Genomic DNA, 22,484 nt, shown 5'->3' with positions numbered 1-22,484 from the left:
CACCATTTACCTATTAGGATGTATAAATGTGAGAGACTCCACCCACAGGAGGACAGTGCACTGCAGAAGTTCCTGCATTATCAACAGCAAAGGCAAATATTATATTTTTTCTATTCCTGCTTGCAACAGAAGGAGTGAGGCCAGTGTGGCATGGTGCAAAACGAACAAAATAGACACACATACGTCTGAGCATCCCTAACAGCAATAGCTATACATGGTACAGATCTTGCCTAGTTTTACATTTGAATCTAGTTTTAATTTTTATGTATTTTATTTTTAAAATTTTAACATGTGAGTTTTCCCCTATGGCTGCATATTCTCTACTTATCTAATTTATACTCACAATTATAACATTTTTGTCTACTTTATAAAAAATATTTTCCATTTAATATTAATTTTCAAAAAAGCTTGTATATTTGCACTTAAAACACTCATGCAGGAATAAGCAATACTTGTCTGTATAATATGCATAAGGCTGTAATTTCCCATTTTGCATCTGTGAGTCTCTTTTGTATTGCAAGTTTTAGAGAGGAAGATTGGAAATGTCCCTCATTTCTACATTACTCTCATAACTATGGATGAACTGGTCAAATCATGAGCTGCTTCTAAAACCACTTTGCATTTATATGGTATTTTTTACCTGAGAATATATTACAGAGGTATTAGAATTTTTACCAATTTTTATAAGCTGGGAAGCTAATATCAGAAGGCAAATGGGGTGTCCAGTGTCACACAGTCACATAGGGAAGCCGTGCCTTGGGCACAGATAATTTCTCACTGCTACCACCTGAGAACATCTTGTAGTATGACAACTCAGCTGCACCCCTGCTTTCTTTCTGATTTAATGTATCCATCTCTAACACTGAACTATTAATGATATTTAACCTGAATACCAGAGAGGCTTAAACAAACTTAATGGGCTGGATGAAGTATCATACTTGTTTTAGATGCTTGCAAAGCTGACCTTCAGTAATTACACAGGTGCTAATTGATGTGAATTCTAAATTTGAGTATGTTTGTGTTTTTCCCTTCACTGGATTCATTTAACAAAGTATATAAGTTCCCTCACTTGCAGTCTATGACCAGTGTCAGACTATTTCCCTGTCCTGTTTCTGGATGCAGCAGCATGAGGTGAAGGTCCTCTAACTGGACCATTAAGTAATTCCATCACTTTGTGTGTGTCATTCCCAGCTCTACTGGTATTTTTTGTTGAGATATAAAGACATAGTGTCATTAATGTGGTACAATTCATGTAGCAGTGCAGCACACTGTTAAACTAAAAAAGCCCTGAAATCAACCCCAAACCCCACGGAACCAACATCAAAAGATCTTCACTGATTAGATGTGGAGTAATGACCAGAGTAATGAGTCTGTCCCCTTATTCTCACCCTAGAAATAATTCAGGGTTCAGTTCTTTCCTGCCTTGTGCATTTACAGTGACATATCACTATATGATAGTGATGGAGGAAACTGCCAAATCTGAACTCTTCCTTCACATCACTTTTTGTCACATGTAGCTGGTAGCTGAACATGCCTGGTGACAGCCATTGCAGTTTCTTGTGAATCACTTTGTCAAACACTGGCTTGGCTTATAGCAAGATATAAGGGAACTAACTCAAAACTTGTCTCTCAGGTGGAGTGCTTTTCCATGTAGAAGACAATTCTTGCAAAAGACCTTAACATCCTTTTTCTCTCTGTCAGGTTTCTCCAGGTTTGCTTTAAATACCCCTTTTCATAACTTGAAACCTTTTCAAGAATTCAGATCCTATCTGAGCTAGTTCTAAGCTCGTAATTCTGGTGTGCTGCACGCTACAGCAGAGGAAGGAGAACAAAAGGTGCTCTTTCAAATGGTGACATAATTTAAGCTAATTGGAGGCTACTTAAAATTTTCTTCCTGTTTTTAAGGGCCATTGACTTACCCTCCTGAGGAATGATGCGAAGAGTTACACTGAGACCTGCATCTTTAATTAGCTTCACAATATCTGCATGAGGCATGTTAATAATAGACTGGCCATTCACAGCTAAGATCCGGTCTCCAACTTTAAGTTTTGCACAGCGATCAGCAGGACTTCCATCAATTATCCGCCCTATTTTATGGGGTACAGCTAGACAAGAAACAATAGTCACAGTTAACATATGCTGAAACAGGTGGTGATGTTCACAAATGAAAGAAAATAAGTTCATTTTGGAAGAAAATTTTATATGAATTACAAAACAGCTTGTGTAAAAGCATAAAAGAATACAAATTCTTATGCAATATCATTTGCAGTAACACAGTACTGTGTTTTTTCACTAAAAATTCAGAATCCAGATACATATATACACATGGCATATACATATGACGTAGAAATTAATTTTATAATTCAGCTATTTTGCAAACCTGGCATGAAACAACCTAATAAGCAGATCAGGAAAACAATAAGGCATTAAAACAGGGAAAGGGGATAAATTTACACAATAAGTAGCAGTCATAAATTGTCTCCCACATCCTGGTTTACAGAATTTCTTTACTTGTATGTTGCAATAGAGGCATCAAAACCATTATTTATTTTATATACAAAAAATGGTTACTGAAAATGCCAAGGGTACATGAAATTGTTCTCCTCCATTCAAATGTGTTTATTGATAAATAGAAATAATACTGAAGATTTATTGAGATGTGCTGCTCTCTAATTAGATATTATTAATAAATGAATAGAATTGAATTGACAGTTAGCTATGAGTACATAGACATGTACTACATCAAAACATCTCAGCCCTCTTCTCAAAACATTATAGAGTAAAGCTTCTCTTGCTCTTTGCAGTTCTTCACCTTTCTGTTTACTCCATCCATGCTCTTGCTCTGTCTCTTCCCTCATTTTCCATTGAATTTTCTACATATTGTTCTTAATTTTTTTGACCAGTGTTTATTCTTTATTATCATCTGTTTTTTAACTAAATGCATATGCTATAGCTGAGTCTTTTCTCTAGGCTCCCCAAAGAGCATGCTACTTTTCCTTCTCCCAACTCCTCATAAATATACTTATCACAATTAAATGACTATATAGTCTATTAATATCCTAATGGTGTTTGAGTATTCCTCCACAGTCCCACACTTCAGTCCTGGAAAACAGCACAAAGTGGCTCAGCCTCACTATCAACCTTTAAACTGGTGTTTAAAACCAGTGTGGGTTTTTTTTTTTTTCCAAAAATAATATAACCTTAACATTTAATTTTCTACAGAGAACTTGGAAAAATTAAGGAAAAGATTAATCAAACACTTTTTGGGAAATATTTGGCTATCAATGCTCATATAAACCAAAGCTCTAACAGGAGATGTGTTCAGAATACATTGCTGCAGAACAAATTTCTCAGCACCCTGATAAACATTTACTGAAGGTTTTGGTGACTAACACAGACTGCACATCTGATATAAAGTCACAACAGACATACCTCAAAGTGATTTTTGTTTCTAGTATGGATGTAAGTGTTGTTTACAGTGTTAAAAATTAGTTTTCAGAACACTGAAAATATAAATGAGTACTCTGAAGTGCAAGCCATAATCAAACTGCATGCTTCTGTACCACTATGGTTCAGGCAAGAATATAAATTAAAACACAGCTTTAGTAACACAACAAAGACATAACAAATGTACTTCAGAAATATCTTGTTGCTTAGGAAATAAGCACCTAATTTATGTCACAATGTCTAAATATTTCTATGTTTTAAAATATACTAAATATGTACAGCCACACTTTCAACAAAAATTGTGTTTATTCTGCCCTTAATTCAGGCATATAACTGCCATGCATACATATCAGTGAGCAAACAATAAAAGAGTAACTTGACTCTTAAACAGTTTATGTTTACAAAGAGCTTTTTTTATCATATCAGCTCTTAAAGCATCACCAAGAATCACAAACTAATACTAAAATGTGCCTGTTTCTGCCATATGTAATAAAAGATCTGTCTGAAATTATCATTTCTTTACTATGTATTAGTGGAGATATGAAAAGGAGACTGTCTTATGTAAAAAAGTAAGAAATTTGGTAGTAAGAAAGAAGGGGAAATATGGTAGAGATGCCACAACTACAATTTCCAGGCTTGCCATTTCTAACCCTAAAGATGTTTTTGCTAGCCTAAATATTTAAGTAGAGACATCTTTTCAGTAGTAAGGGGTGTGGGAGGGTGGGGGGTGGGAAGTCCTATTAATTTGCCAGAAAATTTTTTGTTGGACTTCTTGTACCTGACAAGTGAATAGAGCAGATGTCTGCATGTTTCAGATGTCTGCTGAAATCAAAGCTGGAGGTGGGAGAGCAACGAGAGTCTAATTTGGATCCAAATCCTGAGGAAAGGAAAGGGAGGGAGAAGGAGGAGGAACTTGGTGTTCTTTTCTTTCTTTCCTTTAAGCCTAATGGTCTTCACCTTCCTGATAAAGGAACCTACTCCACATGTTTTGGTATCCTTGAACTCCCCTCATTCTGTCATGTTATGAAAGGATCAACAATAGGTGACCATAGGTGGCTTTGATATTTGAAGATTTAATACTCCTCAGGTTGTATTGGTGTCACATGTTGCCATTTGATCTTGCTGCAAAGCAAGAAGGTGTGGGAAAATTTTGCAGAAGGAATCTGAATCTGTTGGATTCAAAGTTACTCTGTTATGCTCTATAGGGTTTTATGGGCAATTCTAGTGACTTACTAGAGGAGCTCATGGCCACTCAGCAGATACTGGTTTATGCACATTCCTAGATAATATGAGGGGAAGTTTATCCCCCAGCTCCTTCCCTCCCAGTAATATTATCCTGAGGATTTTCTGTTCTTTGCTTCTCTTCCCAGTGGAACTCTGCCTGAGAGCCCTCCTAAGCCACAATATGCTGGCTGCCATGGTCCCAAATGCTTCCTTGGGAAGGGAAGATTTATTTAGGGCTTTTTTCACAAGCATAAATTCTTCTAAGGGACGCAGATTATCTGATGTGTAGGTTGTTCATCAAAAAAACACAACCATGTTATAATAGTTTAGAAAACTTTCAGTTTTAGAGAGAGCCTTTGGTGGTGAAATTCTTTGAAAGGATAAGAAGGAGCTATTCTCATAGGGGATTAATTAGGTAAAAGCTGAGGAATAAAGGTAGAAATGAACTATGAATTTCCATAATGGAGAATTTTTATTGTTCAGAATGGTCACGCCTAAAACAAGTGTGGAAGAGCTGTAAAGTGTCAGCAGGGAGTGGGTTGACTGAAGTGGCAGACGGGACCTCATGAAAAGAAATGCAAGATGATGCAAGTAAGGAAAAAAAAACCCCTGCCTAAGATTAAGCAGAGATGAGCCCTAAATTAATTATTATCACTCAAGAGACTCTGAAATGTGTGCCTACTTCTCTAAAAGCAATGTCATTAAAACAGTCAATATGGCACTAAGAATTAGAAAAGGAGTAACAAGTGAAGCAAACTACTGCTAGTTACTGCCATGCACCTAAAATCAGAGTATTGCTGATCATTTCAGTACCCTCATCTCAAAAATCATAGCATGAACTCACAAAGATTCAGAGAAGGGAAGCTTGGAAGTCAGAAGCAAAAACCAGCCTCTGCTCAAAGGAGCTGTCCATGAATTTACTGTCTACACCTTGCGAAAGAGAATTTGGGGCAACTTTCTGGAGGGGCAGAAGAATAAAAGGATTAAAAAAGGGATCAGACCAATTTATGGGGGTGGACCCACTGTTGACTAAATCAGAAAACCCTGGCTGTGAAAGCTGACAAAATGCCTGGTAAAAGTCTTGTAGATGCTGTCCTCTGTGCAGCTGGCCACAGCAAAGGGACTGGGTGGCTGCTTGGTCTGTCCCATCATGGCAGGTCTCAGAAAGAAACCTCCCATGTCTGGCATTTAATTAGGGATTTGTTAACCTACAATACTTTTTTTTTTCTTAAATCATATTTGTTCTTTTATTTTGATCTGAGAAGAGCATTTAATTTTAACCTTTTAAAGAAAGTCCCAGATCACCCGACTAGTGGTAAATGTTTCCTATCACCCTTAACAATTTTTACTAATCTATTCATGCCTCTTTGAACAATTTGCCACAAGCTATTGCTACTCCAAACAAATATATATATATTGAAGAGTGGCAGCATGTGCCTAGATGAGACTTTCCAGAGAATCTAATCCACTTATTTCAAAACACTGAATTTCCTGAGCAACATTATATATAGCCTATATCAGGCTATACAGAAAGCCCGGAATTTGTGGCTTTTTTTTTTTCAAGAAACCCATTGTTTTTGCTAAAAGTGAATGCAGAAAACAAGCTGCCCCTTTGCAGAACAATTAATTTCTTGGCTCTCTCAGACTACACAATGAACGAGACTGCAAGGAAAAAATTACTTTATACAAGGATTAATACATATTTTTTAATTGTTGAAAATACGGGAAATTAGTACGAATGAATTTATATGTATACAAACCACACAGTCCTTCAAAATAGACATGTAGGGTCATTTTCTCCAGTACTATCAAGTAATGCAAAACGTGATACTCGGGAGTGATATAGTTGGATATCTACCTTAAGATAAAAGAAATCCTTCCAAGACAGAAGGCATAATCCTAGACCTAAAATAATCTAGCAGAGAGTAGCAATGCTGCCGGAACCTTATCTAACAAAAGATCTTACAATGGAATGTAACTTTCCTGCAGTGTATTTTTCAAAATTTCATTACTTGAGGAAGATTTGAATCCTGAGAGCACAAAGATTCTATGATATTTGAAGTCATTAATTTTTCCTCCTAAATCTTGCTCAGATATTTACAACATTACAACACAAAGTGACCCATGGTTGGCATGTAGCAGCTGAGGCTTTCCCAGAACATATTTAATAGTGCAATGATCAGCTCTCAGTTAATTAAAGAGAAATTAAATGAAAAAATGAAAGACAAAATGATTCAAAGGAAATCTTTGCACTTAGAAAATGGATAAGGTCTGCTTTCAGAAACTTACCAATAACTACAAATTTACTTTTTTCTCTATAATAATAATTTTATTTGATAAAAGTCATCCACTTTTACTCTCCATGATTCAAATTTATATCCTTACCACATCTGCATGTCACATAAAAGAGAAAACATTTTGTGTCATTGTACCCGAGTGTCCATATGCTTGAACACAAACCCAGAGCAGTTGAATACTGCTACTGCTTCTAACACCATGATCACAGAAACACAGGAGGGTTGGGGTTTGAAGGGACTTCTGGAGATCACATAGTTCAACCTCCTGCTAAAGCAGGTTCACTCAGAGTAATTGCACAGGATTGAGTCATATGAGTTTTGTATATCTCCAGAGAGAGACTTCACCACCTTTTGGGGGCCCAGTGCGCAGTCACCCTCAAAGGAAAGAAGATTTTCAGAATGAACTTTCTGTGTTTCAGCTTGTTCCAAACACCCATTTTCTGCCTCTACTCTCTTGACACCCACCCTTAAGATATTTGTATCTTTCTCAAGGTGGAACAGGCCCAGCTCTCTCAGCCTCTCCTCTAAGAGAGACGTTCCTGTTCCCCAATCACCCTCCTAGCGCTTCACTGGGCCCTCCCCTGTTGTTTCATGTCTTTCATGACTGAGGAGCCCTGAATTGGACCCAGCACCCCAAATGTGCCCTCACTAGGGCTGAGTAGAGGGACAGAATCACCTCCCTCGACCTGCTGGCACCTGCTCTTCCTAATGCTGCTCAGGACACCACTATCCTCCTTGGCCACAAGGACTCAGTGCCAGCTCACAGACAGCTTGTTGTCCAGCAGGACCCCCAGCTCCTTCTCCACAGAGCTGCTTTCCACAAGTCAGCCCCAGTCTGTGCTGGTGCCTGGGATAATCCCTTAATGCAGGACCTTGCATTTGCCTGTTGGAAGTTTAGAAGTTCTCTCCCCACAACCCTCCAGACTGCCCAGCAGAGCTTTCAGGTGTATCAGCATCTCCTCCCAGTTTTGTAACAACAGCTAACTTGCTGAGGGTACACTCTGTCCTTTCACTCAGACCACTGATGAATAAGTTAAACAAGACTGATACATCTATTAGCCTCTTGCTTTCTGAACATGAAAATAATTTCTCCTCATTTGAAAGACCCACAAGCTAAAAAGAGTGGATTCTAAGAAATCATTACTATACAAAAGGCTTTTCTGATTTACATCGGTAATTTTTTTACATCTATTTAGTCCTTCTAGATGTAACTATTGAGACTATAATTTTTAGACCACAACTTCTCAGTTTTCTCCCTCTATATAGTAGCTAAATGTAAAAAAGCATCAGTTAAAGGGAAAAAAAATCAAACCTCTGCTTTATCTATTAAAAGCCACTGGCAGATAAATTCTTGCAATGCTTTCTAATGTTAACAGATATAGACAGTAAGCCAAGCAAATGAACCTTCCTGAGCCAGCTGTCCTTTTCAATGTTATACAGTGATCAAATGAATATTTATTATATTCTCTAAACATGCAAGAGTTTTCATTCAACTGGCAGGCTCTAGCATACCAGATTTTAATTGGAAGAATATATTAAATATAAACACCTGTAATTTCATTGCTATGGAAAAATCTAAATTTTGGGAAACTTGAGTATGGTGGACATTCCAACAGTGCTAAAAAAATATTCTCCTGATATTGATAGGAAATTTTATTTGACACTTACTTGGAAAATAGAAATCTCTGTGGCATGCTGCACACTTGCATGTGAAAATAATCCCTTTTCTTTATACGATTAATGAATCTATGAATAGAAACATCCCATTTTGTGCTTACATGGAGCATATTTGCTTGCATAGCACAGGGAAAAGCAGCTAAATGGGAGGGACTGCACATACCTTAGAAAGCCCAAGATCTAAGGAAAAATAATGGAACTTAGAGACTTTAATTCACGCTTCTAAGGAAAGCAAAGTGGGCCCTGTGGAATTATTAGAAAAAACCTTGGTGGCTTTGATGGGTTTGTGCTAAGAAAACTCACAGTGTTGGTTCTTTGAAAGCACATAGGTAGCACCTGTAGGTCCAAATGATGTGTTCAGAAACATGCTGGAGGACAGAAATCATCCAGAGAGGGGAGTAATGCAGTTAAGATCCTCCATTATTTATCTCCAAAAAATATAAAATAGACACTTGAGTATTTCATGCCTGCAAACTGCAGCATTGCATTTTGATGATATTAAAAACCTCTTTGACCTCTTAAGGTTATTTCACTATGATTAATTGTGTGGATTTGAAAAACTAAATCATATAGGAATTTCTTTCAGCTGCAAGTTTTACTTAAACATACTTAGAAAGTGTGCTTTTGTAGGTGAAGAGGCAGAACAGCTCTGCCTCTGAAACCTGAATATTAGTGCTGCATGGAAATGAGAATCCAGATTCCTTGCCCACAAGTTACAAATATCTTCCATGGGGGATGCACATTGTGTGTGGGTTTTCACTGTTATGCTCCAAAAATGTCCTGGGTGGGGTAGCCAGACATCCTAATTTCCAAAGCTCTGTATCCTTGAGAATTTGAAGATTGGCCACAAAAAATTATATGCACCATTTTACCCAGGAAAAGCATAGGTGAAATTGCTGCACAAACAACTCAGATCACACAGTTATCACTGATCAATAAACTGGTTTTTATCTCTAAACTGCAAGGAGTTCAAAGAAACTCTGGGCTGAATGGGACTCATTCAGAATGCTGTTTTCTGCAGTCAGCAGAGGTTTACCTTAGATTTATGTTTTTTAGTTAAGACTACATGTTTTGAGAAATGAAAGAAACTTCTTCCATTAGACTGTTTTATCATGTTTTCAAAATCCAGCAGGCACTGGCATATGCAGTGTAGGGGCAAATTAAATCTACAACTACTCTTTGGTGAAGCAGGAGGAAGATCATAATGAGTATGCAGAGTCTTTAATTTTTTGAAAATTATTGATTAGGCCTGTACAGTTATTTACACTTTATAACTGTGCTAATTGACAGTACCAGCTACAGTAAAATTCTTGGAAATATTGCCAATTTTCCAATTTCATTGGAAGTTGCAAGTTAACAAGGTCTGTTTACAACACATGGTTTCTCTCTAAAAAATTTATGATGTAAAGAGATTTATAGGGGATCATAAGTACTTATTCTAGTGAAGCTGCATCCCAAACACAAAAAGTAAAAGTGTCAGTAAGATATGAAGAAGCCAGGGACAAGTTTACTCCACAAAACTGTGGGACACATTCATGCAGAAATCTCGTTCTGGCTACCTCCAGAAGCCTGCAAGTGCTTTTCCATAGGCTGCAGATAGTGAAATTATCTTGATACCCTAAAAATACTTCCGTAAATGTAATGCAAAGTGTAGATGAATTACTAAAATTTAAGTATTTTATCTGTAATTTCTCATGTGTGGAGAAGGCATGAGAGCCACATCCCCCTTTAATATTGGAACAGGATCTAGAGGAAGGCACAATAATATATTTTGGAGGCAGTGGAAGTTAATCCTTTCGTTAGAAATAGGTCAGGAGCCTGGACAGGTGTATTTTCTTTTCGTAATCTTTTAGCACTCTAAGATCCTCTGTGTGCTGCACTAGGCAAAATGACTTGCTCCTGGACATACCACTCAAGCACAGCTCTTTATTTATCCACTCTATCTCCTTTTACTGATACAATTTTGAAGCATGGCTGACCTTTTCTATGCCCCTGCACTGCCCTGTAAAATCTCTTCATTGAATCCGTGTCATTCGTTTGCCACTCCTGATCTCCCCACATCAGAAGCGTAGTTCAGTGCAAGATAATCCCCTGTGCTGGATTAGAGAACATCCCAAGCAATGCTTTGAAAAAGGGGAAACAAAATTTCTACCATTATAGACACAGAAAAATAAGTGTGCCACAAGAACTGGATGTTTAAACCAGTAAGGAAAAATGACATTCAGATCTAAAGGCTGGCTCCAAAGTACTTTACATTAATTTATCAAAATGACAGCTATTACAGTTCTACCCATCACAAAATGTAAAAAATAGCGTGTTTCCTAATTATGGCTGTAGTCTTCCCTCACTCTTTGTCTACATCAATAGTAAAAAAACCAACATTTAGTATTTTGAAAATTTCTGCACAGCCAAGACAAGCCCATAAATCAACTGTGACAACAAACCTCTTGCAAACCACGTCAAAAGAAAAGCTGACCAAGACCCTAAACCTTAAAAAAGAGTATTGTCTCTGATTCTGGGAGCTCCCGAGCCTTTCATGGCTCATTCTCAGGTCAGAAGGAGCATGAAGCACTCCTAAGAGGCTGTGTGGGAACAGTGCAGCCCACACCCGCCAGAGGGTGGAAAAGGGATTTGAGACTCAGCTGGAACTGTGACTTCATGGGATGGTCCTACAGCTTCACAGGCAGAGCAAACTCTCCTGGCAAACAGAAGGTCAGCTTTTGTGCAGCCCCTCCAGCTTCAGACCAACTGCAAAGCAGCAGACTAATGAACCTGCAGCTCTGTAGCCAGTGGCAACTTTGCTGGAATGACTGCTTCAATTTTAGCAGTGCTTGAAGCACAGGTGCCCAGTGACACAAAGTGCTTGCTCCTGTACTCAACAAGAGCTGTTGTAATCTGTTGGACTGTAAAATACTGTTTGTAAGTGTGATTTCAAGAACAAGAAAAATACTTTCAGTGCATAATTAATTGCCTTCCTGAGGAAAAATGGTGATGATACTTATTCTTCCAAGACCTCAAGTCTTTTGCTTTTGAAAGAAAGTAGAGGAGGGAATAGAGTTATTGAAATAAACATTCTTAAATCAAAGGAAGCCTTCTTCACTTTGCCCTGAGGATGCTCCCAGTGAGACAACTTCCTGGGTGCTGCTCTTCCTAACAGTGTCTGGCACTACATGATACTCCCATTTTTGACCTATTTTTGCCTATTTTGATATTTTCAGAATTGTTTTGCAATTACAACATTACTGTTTAACTGTGAATGCATGTCTGCATGACATAATTCTGTTCCACATGGGGATACAGGAGCTGGCAACAAGTGCACTGCCTGTGAACAAGGGACACTGGAATTTCAGTGCACAGCATTTCACCCAATTAACATACTGCTGCTATGAAAAGGAGTAACTACCAAGGTGTTAGTTAGCATGGTGCTCTGCAGGTCCACATTTTGATAGTGATATATCATATATTTTGGACATTGCACTTCCTAAATCCATTTGATATTTTCCTACTGTTGATATGCTTTCTACCCATGATTGTACATTTCAATAAAAGGATTTTTGTTACTTCAAGCTAAAAAGTACCTCAGGAGAGTTTCCCTGTTCCGATTTCTACCAAAGGGCCCAAAACTTAGATACTGTATTCTGAATGGATGGCAGTCAGCGTTGAGAAAAAGGGGGTAATAATTTCCCTCAATCTACTGCCTATGCTCCTGTTAATAAAGCTCTAATTTCTTACCCAAATAAATAGTAGGTAAAGAAAATAACCTCTCTTACTCTAGAAAGAGTCAATAATTTTTAGATTGTTTTCCATACTGATGACAGATGATGTAATTTTCAGGGTATTTATTGCAGTTTTTTAACAGAATTAATAGAGAAAGGGTATTTTCTTCTCTTTTCTGTCACTGTCTACAGGAAATGTAATTTTTTGTTCACTGCTGTTCTTGTAAACTTAGGATTTGGTACTTTTTGGGATCACTGAAATTCAATGCAGTTATTTGAATAAATTCTCTTGTCACTTCCACAGCAGGCTGTCATTTCCCTTTACTATTAGAGATGTTCAACTGAGCATCAAAAATGACTACTTGCATAGCTGCTTGTGGAGAAAGAAAAGTACTGAAAGAACATGTTGGAGGGTAGGAGGCAAAGCAAGATCTTGAACCTGAGTGTGTAGTCTTTAAGAGACTAATCCAGTCACAGAAATTTTGGTTGCTCGAGCATTTTTTCTTTCTCTCCCTCTCCCCTTTCCCTCTACATCTGCCCCAACCACTCTGTAAACTGTCTCTATAAAATAATTTTCTTGAAAAAATCATGACTGACTTAACTGATTAACATGTATGTACCTTGATGGATTATTTTTTTCTTTTCTGATTTTATGCAAAGAACTTCCAGTTCTCTGGCTATTATATTCAGTAATGTGAAACCTCAGAGTCTCAAGAGGCTAATTAGCTATGGTTTTGCTACAATATTAATTCCAGCAATCATGGAGTTTTAAAATTCAGCTGAGGTAACATGAAAAGCAACTCTTTTTATAACTGCATGGTCGTGAAATACTGCAAAAAAGTTTTCTGAGATCACTTGCTATTGTGAGATAAGGTTTTCCCAGTACTCTCTTAGCTGCTTTTCAGGTATGAATTTAGGAGAATGATATTTGGCCCTGAAGTTGAAATTGTGATTTTATTTTGTCAGGAACCAATTTCAGGCAAAAGAACAGTTTTTTCAGAACATATTTTAGCATAGGGAAAGCATTGTATTAGGCTGCAACTTGCAAAATGATAAATGTTCTCACTTCTCTGGATATTTTAGCTGTGGTTAGCATTATTTGGCAGGGCATGTGCATGTCTCTCAATACCAAGCCTTTTTTGCTTCCTTCTTCCAGAGGGCTCAGTGCTCATTGGGTTAAATGTCACTGGAAAGACCCAAAGGTGCCCCTGTGCCTCCAGCTGCCACTACCTGCATTTGAGTCTTCTGAAGGTCCCGTGTCACATCTGTCTGACCTCTCCCTAGATGCACTCAGGACAGCTCAAGTGGCACCATATATCTTTACTAAAGCAATAAAATTGACTCACAGAAAAAATCAGTCTTCTGAACAGAAAGAGCTATAATTATCAAGGCAGATCTTGCCACCTGAGTACTACCGAGTACAGAGAGATCCACCTATCCTCCTGTACTCAGCTGTAATTTCTATGCTGTCTATGCTCCACCCAGTTAAATCAACCTCTCTGCACTTGCATCTAACAATTTTTCCCAATTTCCAGTTGCTTCTGCAGTCCCATAATTGGACAGCTGTTGTCATAGGGTTTGCTGTGATCTAAGCTTTTTTCCAACTTCCTGAACTTCATCTTCATTTATTAAAAAAAAGTCTAATTCAGTTGCATGTAGAATAATTTGCTCACACAACCCTACTTGTTATTTACAGTGTCTCTTTGAGACATAGTAACAGAGAAAATCTACTTTGTGGGTGAATCCTCTATTGCTGTGATAGCCAAAGAAATGTGGGAAGCAAAGAGCTTGAGAGCCAGGATAACCTTTGGTTTTGTCCAAGACAAAACAAACAGTGCCCCTGAAAAAACATTGAGAGAATCTTCAGTTGAAATCTCTGCAATGATAAATTCTTAGCAGATAGGTTTAAATTCATTTTTTTAAAAAATTTTTATTAGGGGCAAACTTAGAGAAATATGGTGCCCCTGAAAAAACATTGAGAGAATCTTCAGTTGAAATCTCTGCAATGATAAATTCTTAGCAGATAGGTTTAAATTCATTTTTTTTTTTTAATTTTTATTTGGGGCAAACTTAGAGAAATATGAACTGAAAAACGTGATTTACTTACTTATTGTGGACCCAGATTCGGGCCTGTTCAGGGAGCTGATGATAACAAAGCCAAAGCCTTCGTTCTCCTTGCGGTGGATCACCACATCACTGGTTTGCAGGCTGTGAGACGTGAAGCCCTCGGGGGGTGTAGCATTGCTGCTGGAGACAGCGTGATTGCTGTTGGCGTAAGTCGTGTAGTCACTTCTTGGAGAGCTGTGGTGCGTAGACACTGAGCCTGGGCTTCTGCCATTCTCTGGGCAGGGCTCTCCTACAACATAAATCACACCAGTGTCACAGTCTGACTTGCTCAGTGGCTCTGTTGCTAACGCAACATGAATACAGTTGACTGTCTACAGACCAGACTACCCCAAGTATTAAACTAGGAGCTGTAATAGATGCAGAGAGACAGGAATCTACACAATTATGCAGAACATTCAAGGGCAATCAGATAAAGAAAGCATGAACGCTGACTGCTATGCTAGCTACAAGAGAGGAAAGGAAAGTAAGGAACAGTGTCTATCTGGATTGCAAAAACATTACCAAGTGCTATTCCCTTGTCTGCTGGTGGATCTGTCATCAAGAGGAAAATGTGACCGTCTAATCCAATAAAAAATTATTTGTGTTTGGATTACAAGAATTTAAGCAGGGGCTAACAGAGTAATTAGGATTAGCTGCATAATGTTCTTCTTACAAGTTGATTAGCATGCTCAAAAGATGTTCAAAGAGCAGAGCTGTTATACAATAAAAAATTATCACAAGTAGTTTTTCTGTGGGTGTCATGGCAGAAGCAGTGGTCATTTAAAGCGTTTGGCAAGTTCAAAAGGGCAGAAGTGAAAATGGAGTCCATGCACACTTTAGTATTGCTTTCCAGTAACAAGAACAGGAAACAGGTTAAAACTTGTGGAATTATACACTTTTTAGTGTGAGCATTTTGGCAATTGAAAACAGTAAATGTACATTTCCAGACGGGAAAAAATTATTTATATTCTTTGCAGATCTAAGTTGTTTACACAAATCAGCATTTATTGACAGTTTTAATACAGAACTTTCAGATAAATGTAAGCATTATGTTTTCTGTTTGGAACAACAAGAGTGGCAGAGTAATTTTACTGAACATGTGAGGAGCTCCCACATATACACATACATCCTAGGTAGAGAGCTTGCAAATTAGACCTTCATTGTATGTCTATATTAATAAAATAAACAGCATCCAAGGACAAGCTGTTGTTTTCTCAGTCAGGTGTGTCCTTTAGCAGTTCTTCTGCAACTATGAAATAAAGTAATTAGAGAGTATAAAGAGGAAGAAAAACAAACAATTATTATACTCCTGAAAATCTCTAAGAGTTATTGAACCAAATCTGCAACTAAATGCCATAGTCAGTGACAAGAGAGTTCTCATTTTCTGGCTGTCGTGTTTCAGAGAGCTGAATGTTATTTATGTCAGTATGGCTGCAACAGAAAGGAAATTCTCTTACCCTGTAGAATGACCAAGAGTTGGCTTGGCCATAAAAGAATGCAATTGAATGTGATTAAATATAGGGAAAGAATGATAAAGGAGGAAAAATTTAATGGCTATTTGACTGTCAACTGTGCAATAGATATTCATCAGAAAAATTATGTTTTGGTCCTGCTAGTGAAAAAATGGCATTTTAATCCATGTTGTTACAAAAATCATATTTTCCTAATCAAATTGTTTTCCAGATCTTATGAATTGTGATTTTCTGTTCCAGATCTGAGTAAATATATGTACAAAATGGTAATTCCAGGTGAGGGCTAAGATATGCATATCAGCTACAGGCAGGTAAGGAAAACCCCAGATCCCTCTGTTGTATACATTCATGCTAGTGAGAAACTCCCATGAAATCAATTGGACTGATGTATTAATATACCATTTTTCAGTCACGCCCAGCATCAGCTGTTTTGAATTTTTCCACAAAGCTTATGTTGTAACACACCACATTAAAATCCTGTTCAGCTCCTGAAATACTTAAACATCAATGAGCTACATGCTACATTCCCTGGTGTGGCACTCTCAAGGCCCAAGAATAACTTCAGGTGTTTTACCAGCTTGCTTATTGTCTGCACCAGGAGCCCAGATGGGCTAGCAGACCCTTCAATATTTAACAAGCAGCAGCCAAGGCCGGCATCCGCTCCGTGCTAACTTTGCCTGCAGTGCGTAGGGCAGCTGACGCGGGAGAGGTGCTGGCGGCGAGGATGTGGCATTACCTTGGTTATTGGCCATTTTCCTCGCGCTGGGAGAGCTGCGAGGGGGCGTCGCACCAGGCGCTGGGGCACCTTTCTGGCTGGCGGACTCTGGAGTCAGTAACAGAAGAAAGTCAGTCCTGCAGGAGCACGGCTGGCAGGGAGCTGCGGTGCCGCAGTGGGAGGGGGACTGCGAAGACGAAGGTGAGTGGGAGGGCGGCTTTTTGGCACAGGAGCGAAGGGGAACGGCGCAGGCGGTGACAGTGGATCTAGGGCATGGGCAGGCAGAAGACAGGACAGGCTGGGAATGTGGTTTTGCTCATTTCTGGTACCTCAGTGAAGTGTACTCACCAAAAATGTTTTAAAAGTACTTAAATAAACTTCTTTTCTCAAGTAAGCAAAGGTTGTAATGGAAGGTCATCAAATTCTCCCATTAAAGCTTTAATAGATGCTGCCACATACATTTTTCAAGGTTACAATATTTTTCAGCAATTGAGACTGAGCTAGTGTAAACTTCTAATTTACTACAAATCCTTCATATTGCTTTGGGTTCATTTTCTAAATATATCTGCATGACAGAAGAATCTGGCCCTATTCCTAAGAGCCACTTGTGCCCTACAGAAGATTTTCAGCCATCTTGCATTGCAGTTCAGTGGGAAATTCCAGATGACATCAGTGAGACCAGAAATGGGCTTTTAACACATACAAGAGTGAAATGAGTTCCTGCCCTGAACAGTTAACAGTCTTTGAGCCTTTCTCTTATTGACATAGTCAGCTCAAATGGCTTTAACTTAGATGAATGCTTAGTCCCAAAAGTGGACAAAAGGAGACAGCACAGACCAAAACAGCATGGAACAAACCCAGAGCACTTATGATCACCACACCAGGGTTGCCAGTATGTTTCCACTTCTGAAGGAAACAACACTCAGTTGTAGTATTTTTGTCAGAGAAACAAGGGACACGTATTTACAATTATTCTTTCCTCAAAATGACACAAACATTCACTTTGATTTCCTCTATTTTTTTTTTTTTTTAAACAGCACTGGTTTGTGCTGCCAGCATTAGGTTCTGTTTTTCCTTTCACCTTTCCCAGCCTTCACTTACCCGTGGGTAGCACCTTTCTCCTCACAGTAAGATTCACCTGCCCGTTTCGGGCAGCGTTATGCATAAGATCAATCACATATCGGTGGGTTTTGCCGGCCACTGGAATCCCATCTACATACACCAGCTCATCACCAGGATGGAGACGACCATCTCGGTCTGCTGAGCCCATGGCAATTACAGCTCCGATGAGAATCTAGGCAGCAAAGAAACAAAATCCTGTCATACATTACACTGAGCCTCCAATTTAGTGACATTAATATTGCAGTGATTTTCTCTTTCTTCTGAGATGAAGCTAGTGATTGAGCACAGCTGAAGAGATCTGTGTGTGTGTCTGAAAGCTGTGCTTGTCCTCTCATGGGTATGATTTCAGTCTGAAGATGTTTCCTTTGGTAAGAAGGTAAGGTGCTTCCTACCTGCCTAGGAGAGACATACCAGAGAATCCTAATCTGAGTTCAGCTTGATATGTTCAAATCAAGATAATCTGTCTCTAATGAGTGTTGAGTTTCTATAGACTACGTTATACAGAAGACTTAAAAAGATTAATTCCATGTAAGGATCTTTTCTATTTAAAATTAGAGTCTGTGTACTTCTTGTTGAAGGTTCTTCACTGCTGTGTGATTTAAGCACCTGGAGTCATATACCTGAGGTCAGCAGTAGAAGTGACCCCACTACACAGTGTTTGCTTTGAGACTCTTTAGGGGAAAAGAAGTAATATATTTAATGTTATCACTTGTAATGAATGATTGCTCAGGCAGTGCTTGATTAAAATGGAAAAAAGAGGAAAAAAAATGTCAGCTTGTTCTGGGCAGATGTTGTTTTCCCAAATCGACATTTAAATTTAGTTTGTATGGGACATATAAACTAGTAAAAAATCTGTCCAAAACCTTTTAATGACTTTCTCCACTTTCTATGCAGATATTCATATAATTTATTAGAAGAAGACATATATATTTTCCCCGTGGAATAACTGGTAGAATAGTTGAGTTTGATTCAAACAAAACCCGCTTTCTTTGAAAGAATATTAAAGCATTCACAGAGTGTGTTCCAAATTTTCTGTTCTCTTTTTCACTGTGAGTGAGCACAAAATGATGGATATGACATGCCACGTGACAATCTGCTTTAAATGATAAAAGATAAAAGCCATGAAGCATTACTTTTCATGATGAATTGCAAAGGCTAGATGTGGTAGTCACACAGGTGGGCCTGTGGTTTTTTTGTGGTCTTAGCTGCAGAGTTGTAAGTATCTCAGTATAGTGTTTAAATGAAATCCCCTGTGGAGCCTGGAGAATTTTCCCCAGATTTTAGCCTCCCTTTGGCTTACTTTTGCTTTCAAAACTTAGCAAAGAGAGAACACGATGCATTTTTTCCTGCTTTCTGGTGTTCCTGGGATCCTGTTAAGCAGTGCCAGACTGAGTGGCTAGAGAGGCTGTTTCAGGTTCTCCATTCTGTTCTTCAAATGAAGAAATATACCTCAAAGCTTTGGATAATACTTTTGCAAAATTCAACTATGAAACATATAACTATGCTCCTTTACTGGACAGAAGAAAAGCTCTCCAAGGCTACATTTAGCTAGATATCCCCAAAGTATTCTCAAAACATTTGTGAATTCGGCATCTCACATGAGTAAGAACTTCTTCCTAGTTATTTTGAGAAGAGATGGATGATAACCCTTTGCATCTTGGGAGATTGTTTGGATTGGCTTCCTTCTTTGATTTTGTTGAGCATTTGCAGTTTTTTCATAATTTTCTGACAAAATATTAAACAATTTCAGCATCTTTAACCTTTGGAAAAACAAAATTCAGATCACAGCATGGCAGGTCATCAATATACAGAGCAAACTGGAAAAACTTTTTCTAGTTCTGACTATGTAATTATTGCTGATATTTCATATGTCCAACATGGAATGTGATTGTGTTACTCATCTCAGTGCTGGACTCCTAACACAAGCAGCAGAGTCATATTTTAAACACTTCAACTAGGTGTGTTCGTTGAGATGATGGCCACCATATCTGTTATTTGGTGTATTTAATAGCAAGAATAACTTGATTTTCCTGCTTTTTTATTTTTTGTGTCTGAATTTGTTTCTTATGCAGTATCTGCTCTCATTTCATGGCTGAGAAGTTGCCATAATAGTTATCAATGCTACACATAAAGCACAAATTGGAAAAATATATATCAGGATTATATTACCTCTGAAATGTGGTTTCATACTGGCATGAGATTGCTTTGAAAGCGTGAGGAGAAGGATGATGGCATGTAAACAATAAAGAGTATGTTGCTGAGAAAAAGAAAAGTTTCTCCCATTGTTTGAGATTAAACAGGACAAATTCTGGGATTAGGATGATTGTGGCAGAAATTAAATCTGAATCTGAAATTAAAGCCTGTGTCCATTAATTTATACAGATTAATCTGCTTTGATCCTGACTTTCTTCGTGATTCTTGGTAATTATCTGAACTTGTATTTTGGTTTCTCTGAATATAACACAGCTTCACAGGCACATAGCAAAATTTAAGCATGTACACATAAAGGGTGATCTACCTAATTTTAAGTGTCAGTGATGTCTAAATCCAAGATAATCATCTGAACTCTGTCTAACTACTGCTAAAATAGGATTTCCAAAGGCATGGCCTTATCATTGCATTTTGCTCTATGGATATCTATGTCTTAGAAATGTAGGAAGATCCTTAGAATGTATCTTGGCATTGATAATAAAAAGAATAGAAACATATAACTTGAGGACATTTTTGAGAAAAATCTAAATCTGTCTGTGTTGAAAAGGTAAAACTCTTAAAGAAATTATGTATATGTTCCTGTGATCCTGAGTTTGAGCCCCACAAATGTGTGTAAAATACATCTCCCCTTTGGGACAGCAATTTGCAACTTCAATAAAGTACCAATCTATGTGTTTTTGCAACCTTTCAGTAATATCATAATTCACCATAACAGAGTCAGATTATCTTTAAATCCTCAAGTTACTGGGAGATGTGATAAATAGCTGTTGTAGTGCAATATTATAAGATTTGAGAGGAGATTTAAACACACAGTCTTGATATTTGAAATTTCTCAATAAATTTAAGTATTTCCTTTCAGAAGAATTTTTTATGATTATAAATATGGAAAGTGGAGTAGTGCAGCAGAATTTTCTCCTTCTAAGGTACCAGGTAGCTGATATAACTAGAGGGAAACTAAGCTACAATCCCTCCACAGTGACAGTATTATCCTTCTAAAATAACTTTACTTGGATTCTGCTTCTTTGAAAAAGTTATTGCCTTATGCTGAAGAATCCATATTCCTTTTTAGAAATCAAGCCACAAAGACAGAAGCTTCCTTTTGTTCTGTGTTACCGACTGCACAGCAGGAGAGCTGAAATAAAAATTTCAAAGTGTCTCAGTTCTTGTTTCATAGGAAAGGCAGAGGTTTGGAGAACAGGCAAAAACTGCTTCTCCTTTACTGGAGGTGAAAGGAATTTGAGGCTGCAGGTAGGCTGTCCATGGGGGAGCAGGGAAGCAGTGGAGGAGAGAGAACAGAGTTAAAAAGTCTTGTACTTTGAATATGAAATAGAGGGACACTAAAAAGAGTACATCTGTTGTGTTTATTGGTGTTGAATTTGAGCAGTGAAAACAAGATGGACAACAACGAGGGAGTGAGAATTGAAAACCTCATCACTGTAACACTTAATTCTAAGAAGGTGCCTTTTTGCCTTGTACAATCCTCAGCTCCAAGTTAAGCTCTTCTTAACTCCTGAGGACTTTGAGAAATGTTTGCAAAGACACATAAAACCCATTGGACTGACTGATAAATCTCGGGGAAAAATGCTTTTGTATGTGCAAACCATGGAATAGAGATAGCAACCTTGAGGCTAAGGGCAGGCTGAGAGAAATTGTTCAATAGGACAGTGAAATGTGTTAGAGGGTGGTTCACAGAGGGCAGCATTTTTAGTCCTGCTCTCTAAAAATAGCAAGGTGTTTATCTCCTCTGCACTTGATAGCCAGCTATGGCTTTTTGACTTCAGACAGTAAAGTCAGGTCAGTCCTTTGCTGAAGAGACACTAGAAAGAGCTGATCCTCTGTAATACTTCAGTGCATAATGCATGTAGCTGCAGGGCAAAAGGCTTGTTTCAAAATTTCTTTTCTACTGGATTGCTGAGCAGAGACTCAGGTCTCTCACAACTCTGGTACGTATTATGGATATGAAATACCAGAATATCAGATATTCTACATGAGTTTACTCTTAGTCCTTTAGGTTGAAATAATTCAGTTTTATATAAATAATAATCTTTTGGATAAGGCATTTGAGCTGCACTTTTCCCCATGAGATTGTCATAAAACTCCAACAAGCAGAGCCAGTCAGACGCTTAGTCTGTGACTGCTTAATTATCCATTTGTAATGAAAAAAGCACTAAAGGAGACACCAAGAGAGTCTTTCGCAAAATATTGAGCAGCCTTGGATACTTTCCTGGGAGATAGGAAATGCCATTAGACATTATGGTGCAGAGCAGTTAGAAGGAGATTTCCAGATCTTTATAGAATCATAGAATGGTTTGGGTTGGAAAGGACATAAAAAAATCCTCTAGTTCCAATCTCTCTGCCATGTCATGGGCAGGGACACCTTCCACAACACCATGTCGCTCAAAGTTTCATCCCACCTGGTCTTAAAGGTAGTGCCTTTCTATTGCCATTTCCTAAGAGTCTAAAAAGATAAAATGGAAAATTTCCACTAACACCTCAC

General features: G+C 38.1%; 1 protein-coding gene across 2 annotated transcripts in view; it reads right to left on the bottom strand.

Moving 5' to 3' along the window:
* The window catches only part of LOC131591889 (membrane-associated guanylate kinase, WW and PDZ domain-containing protein 2), a 706,821-nt gene that overhangs the window by 47,264 nt on the left and 637,073 nt on the right, over nt 1-22,484 (bottom strand). The window contains exons 14-17 of one of the 2 annotated variants that reach the window (XM_058862997.1): nt 17,756-17,948; nt 16,676-16,762; nt 14,469-14,717; nt 1,920-2,105 (exon numbers count right to left, since the gene is read on the bottom strand). In XM_058862997.1, the coding sequence (XP_058718980.1) occupies nt 1,920-2,105; nt 14,469-14,717; nt 16,676-16,762; nt 17,756-17,948 (715 nt within the window). The remainder of the gene's footprint in view (nt 1-1,919; nt 2,106-14,468; nt 14,718-16,675; nt 16,763-17,755; nt 17,949-22,484) is intronic. The other variant, XM_058862998.1, reaches the window with a different exon arrangement.

Source organism: Poecile atricapillus, chromosome W, assembly GCF_030490865.1.
Source record: "Poecile atricapillus isolate bPoeAtr1 chromosome W, bPoeAtr1.hap1, whole genome shotgun sequence".
In the NCBI taxonomy this organism is placed as follows: Eukaryota; Metazoa; Chordata; class Aves; order Passeriformes; family Paridae; genus Poecile; species Poecile atricapillus.
This window is presented reverse-complemented; position numbering and strand designations above follow the sequence as displayed.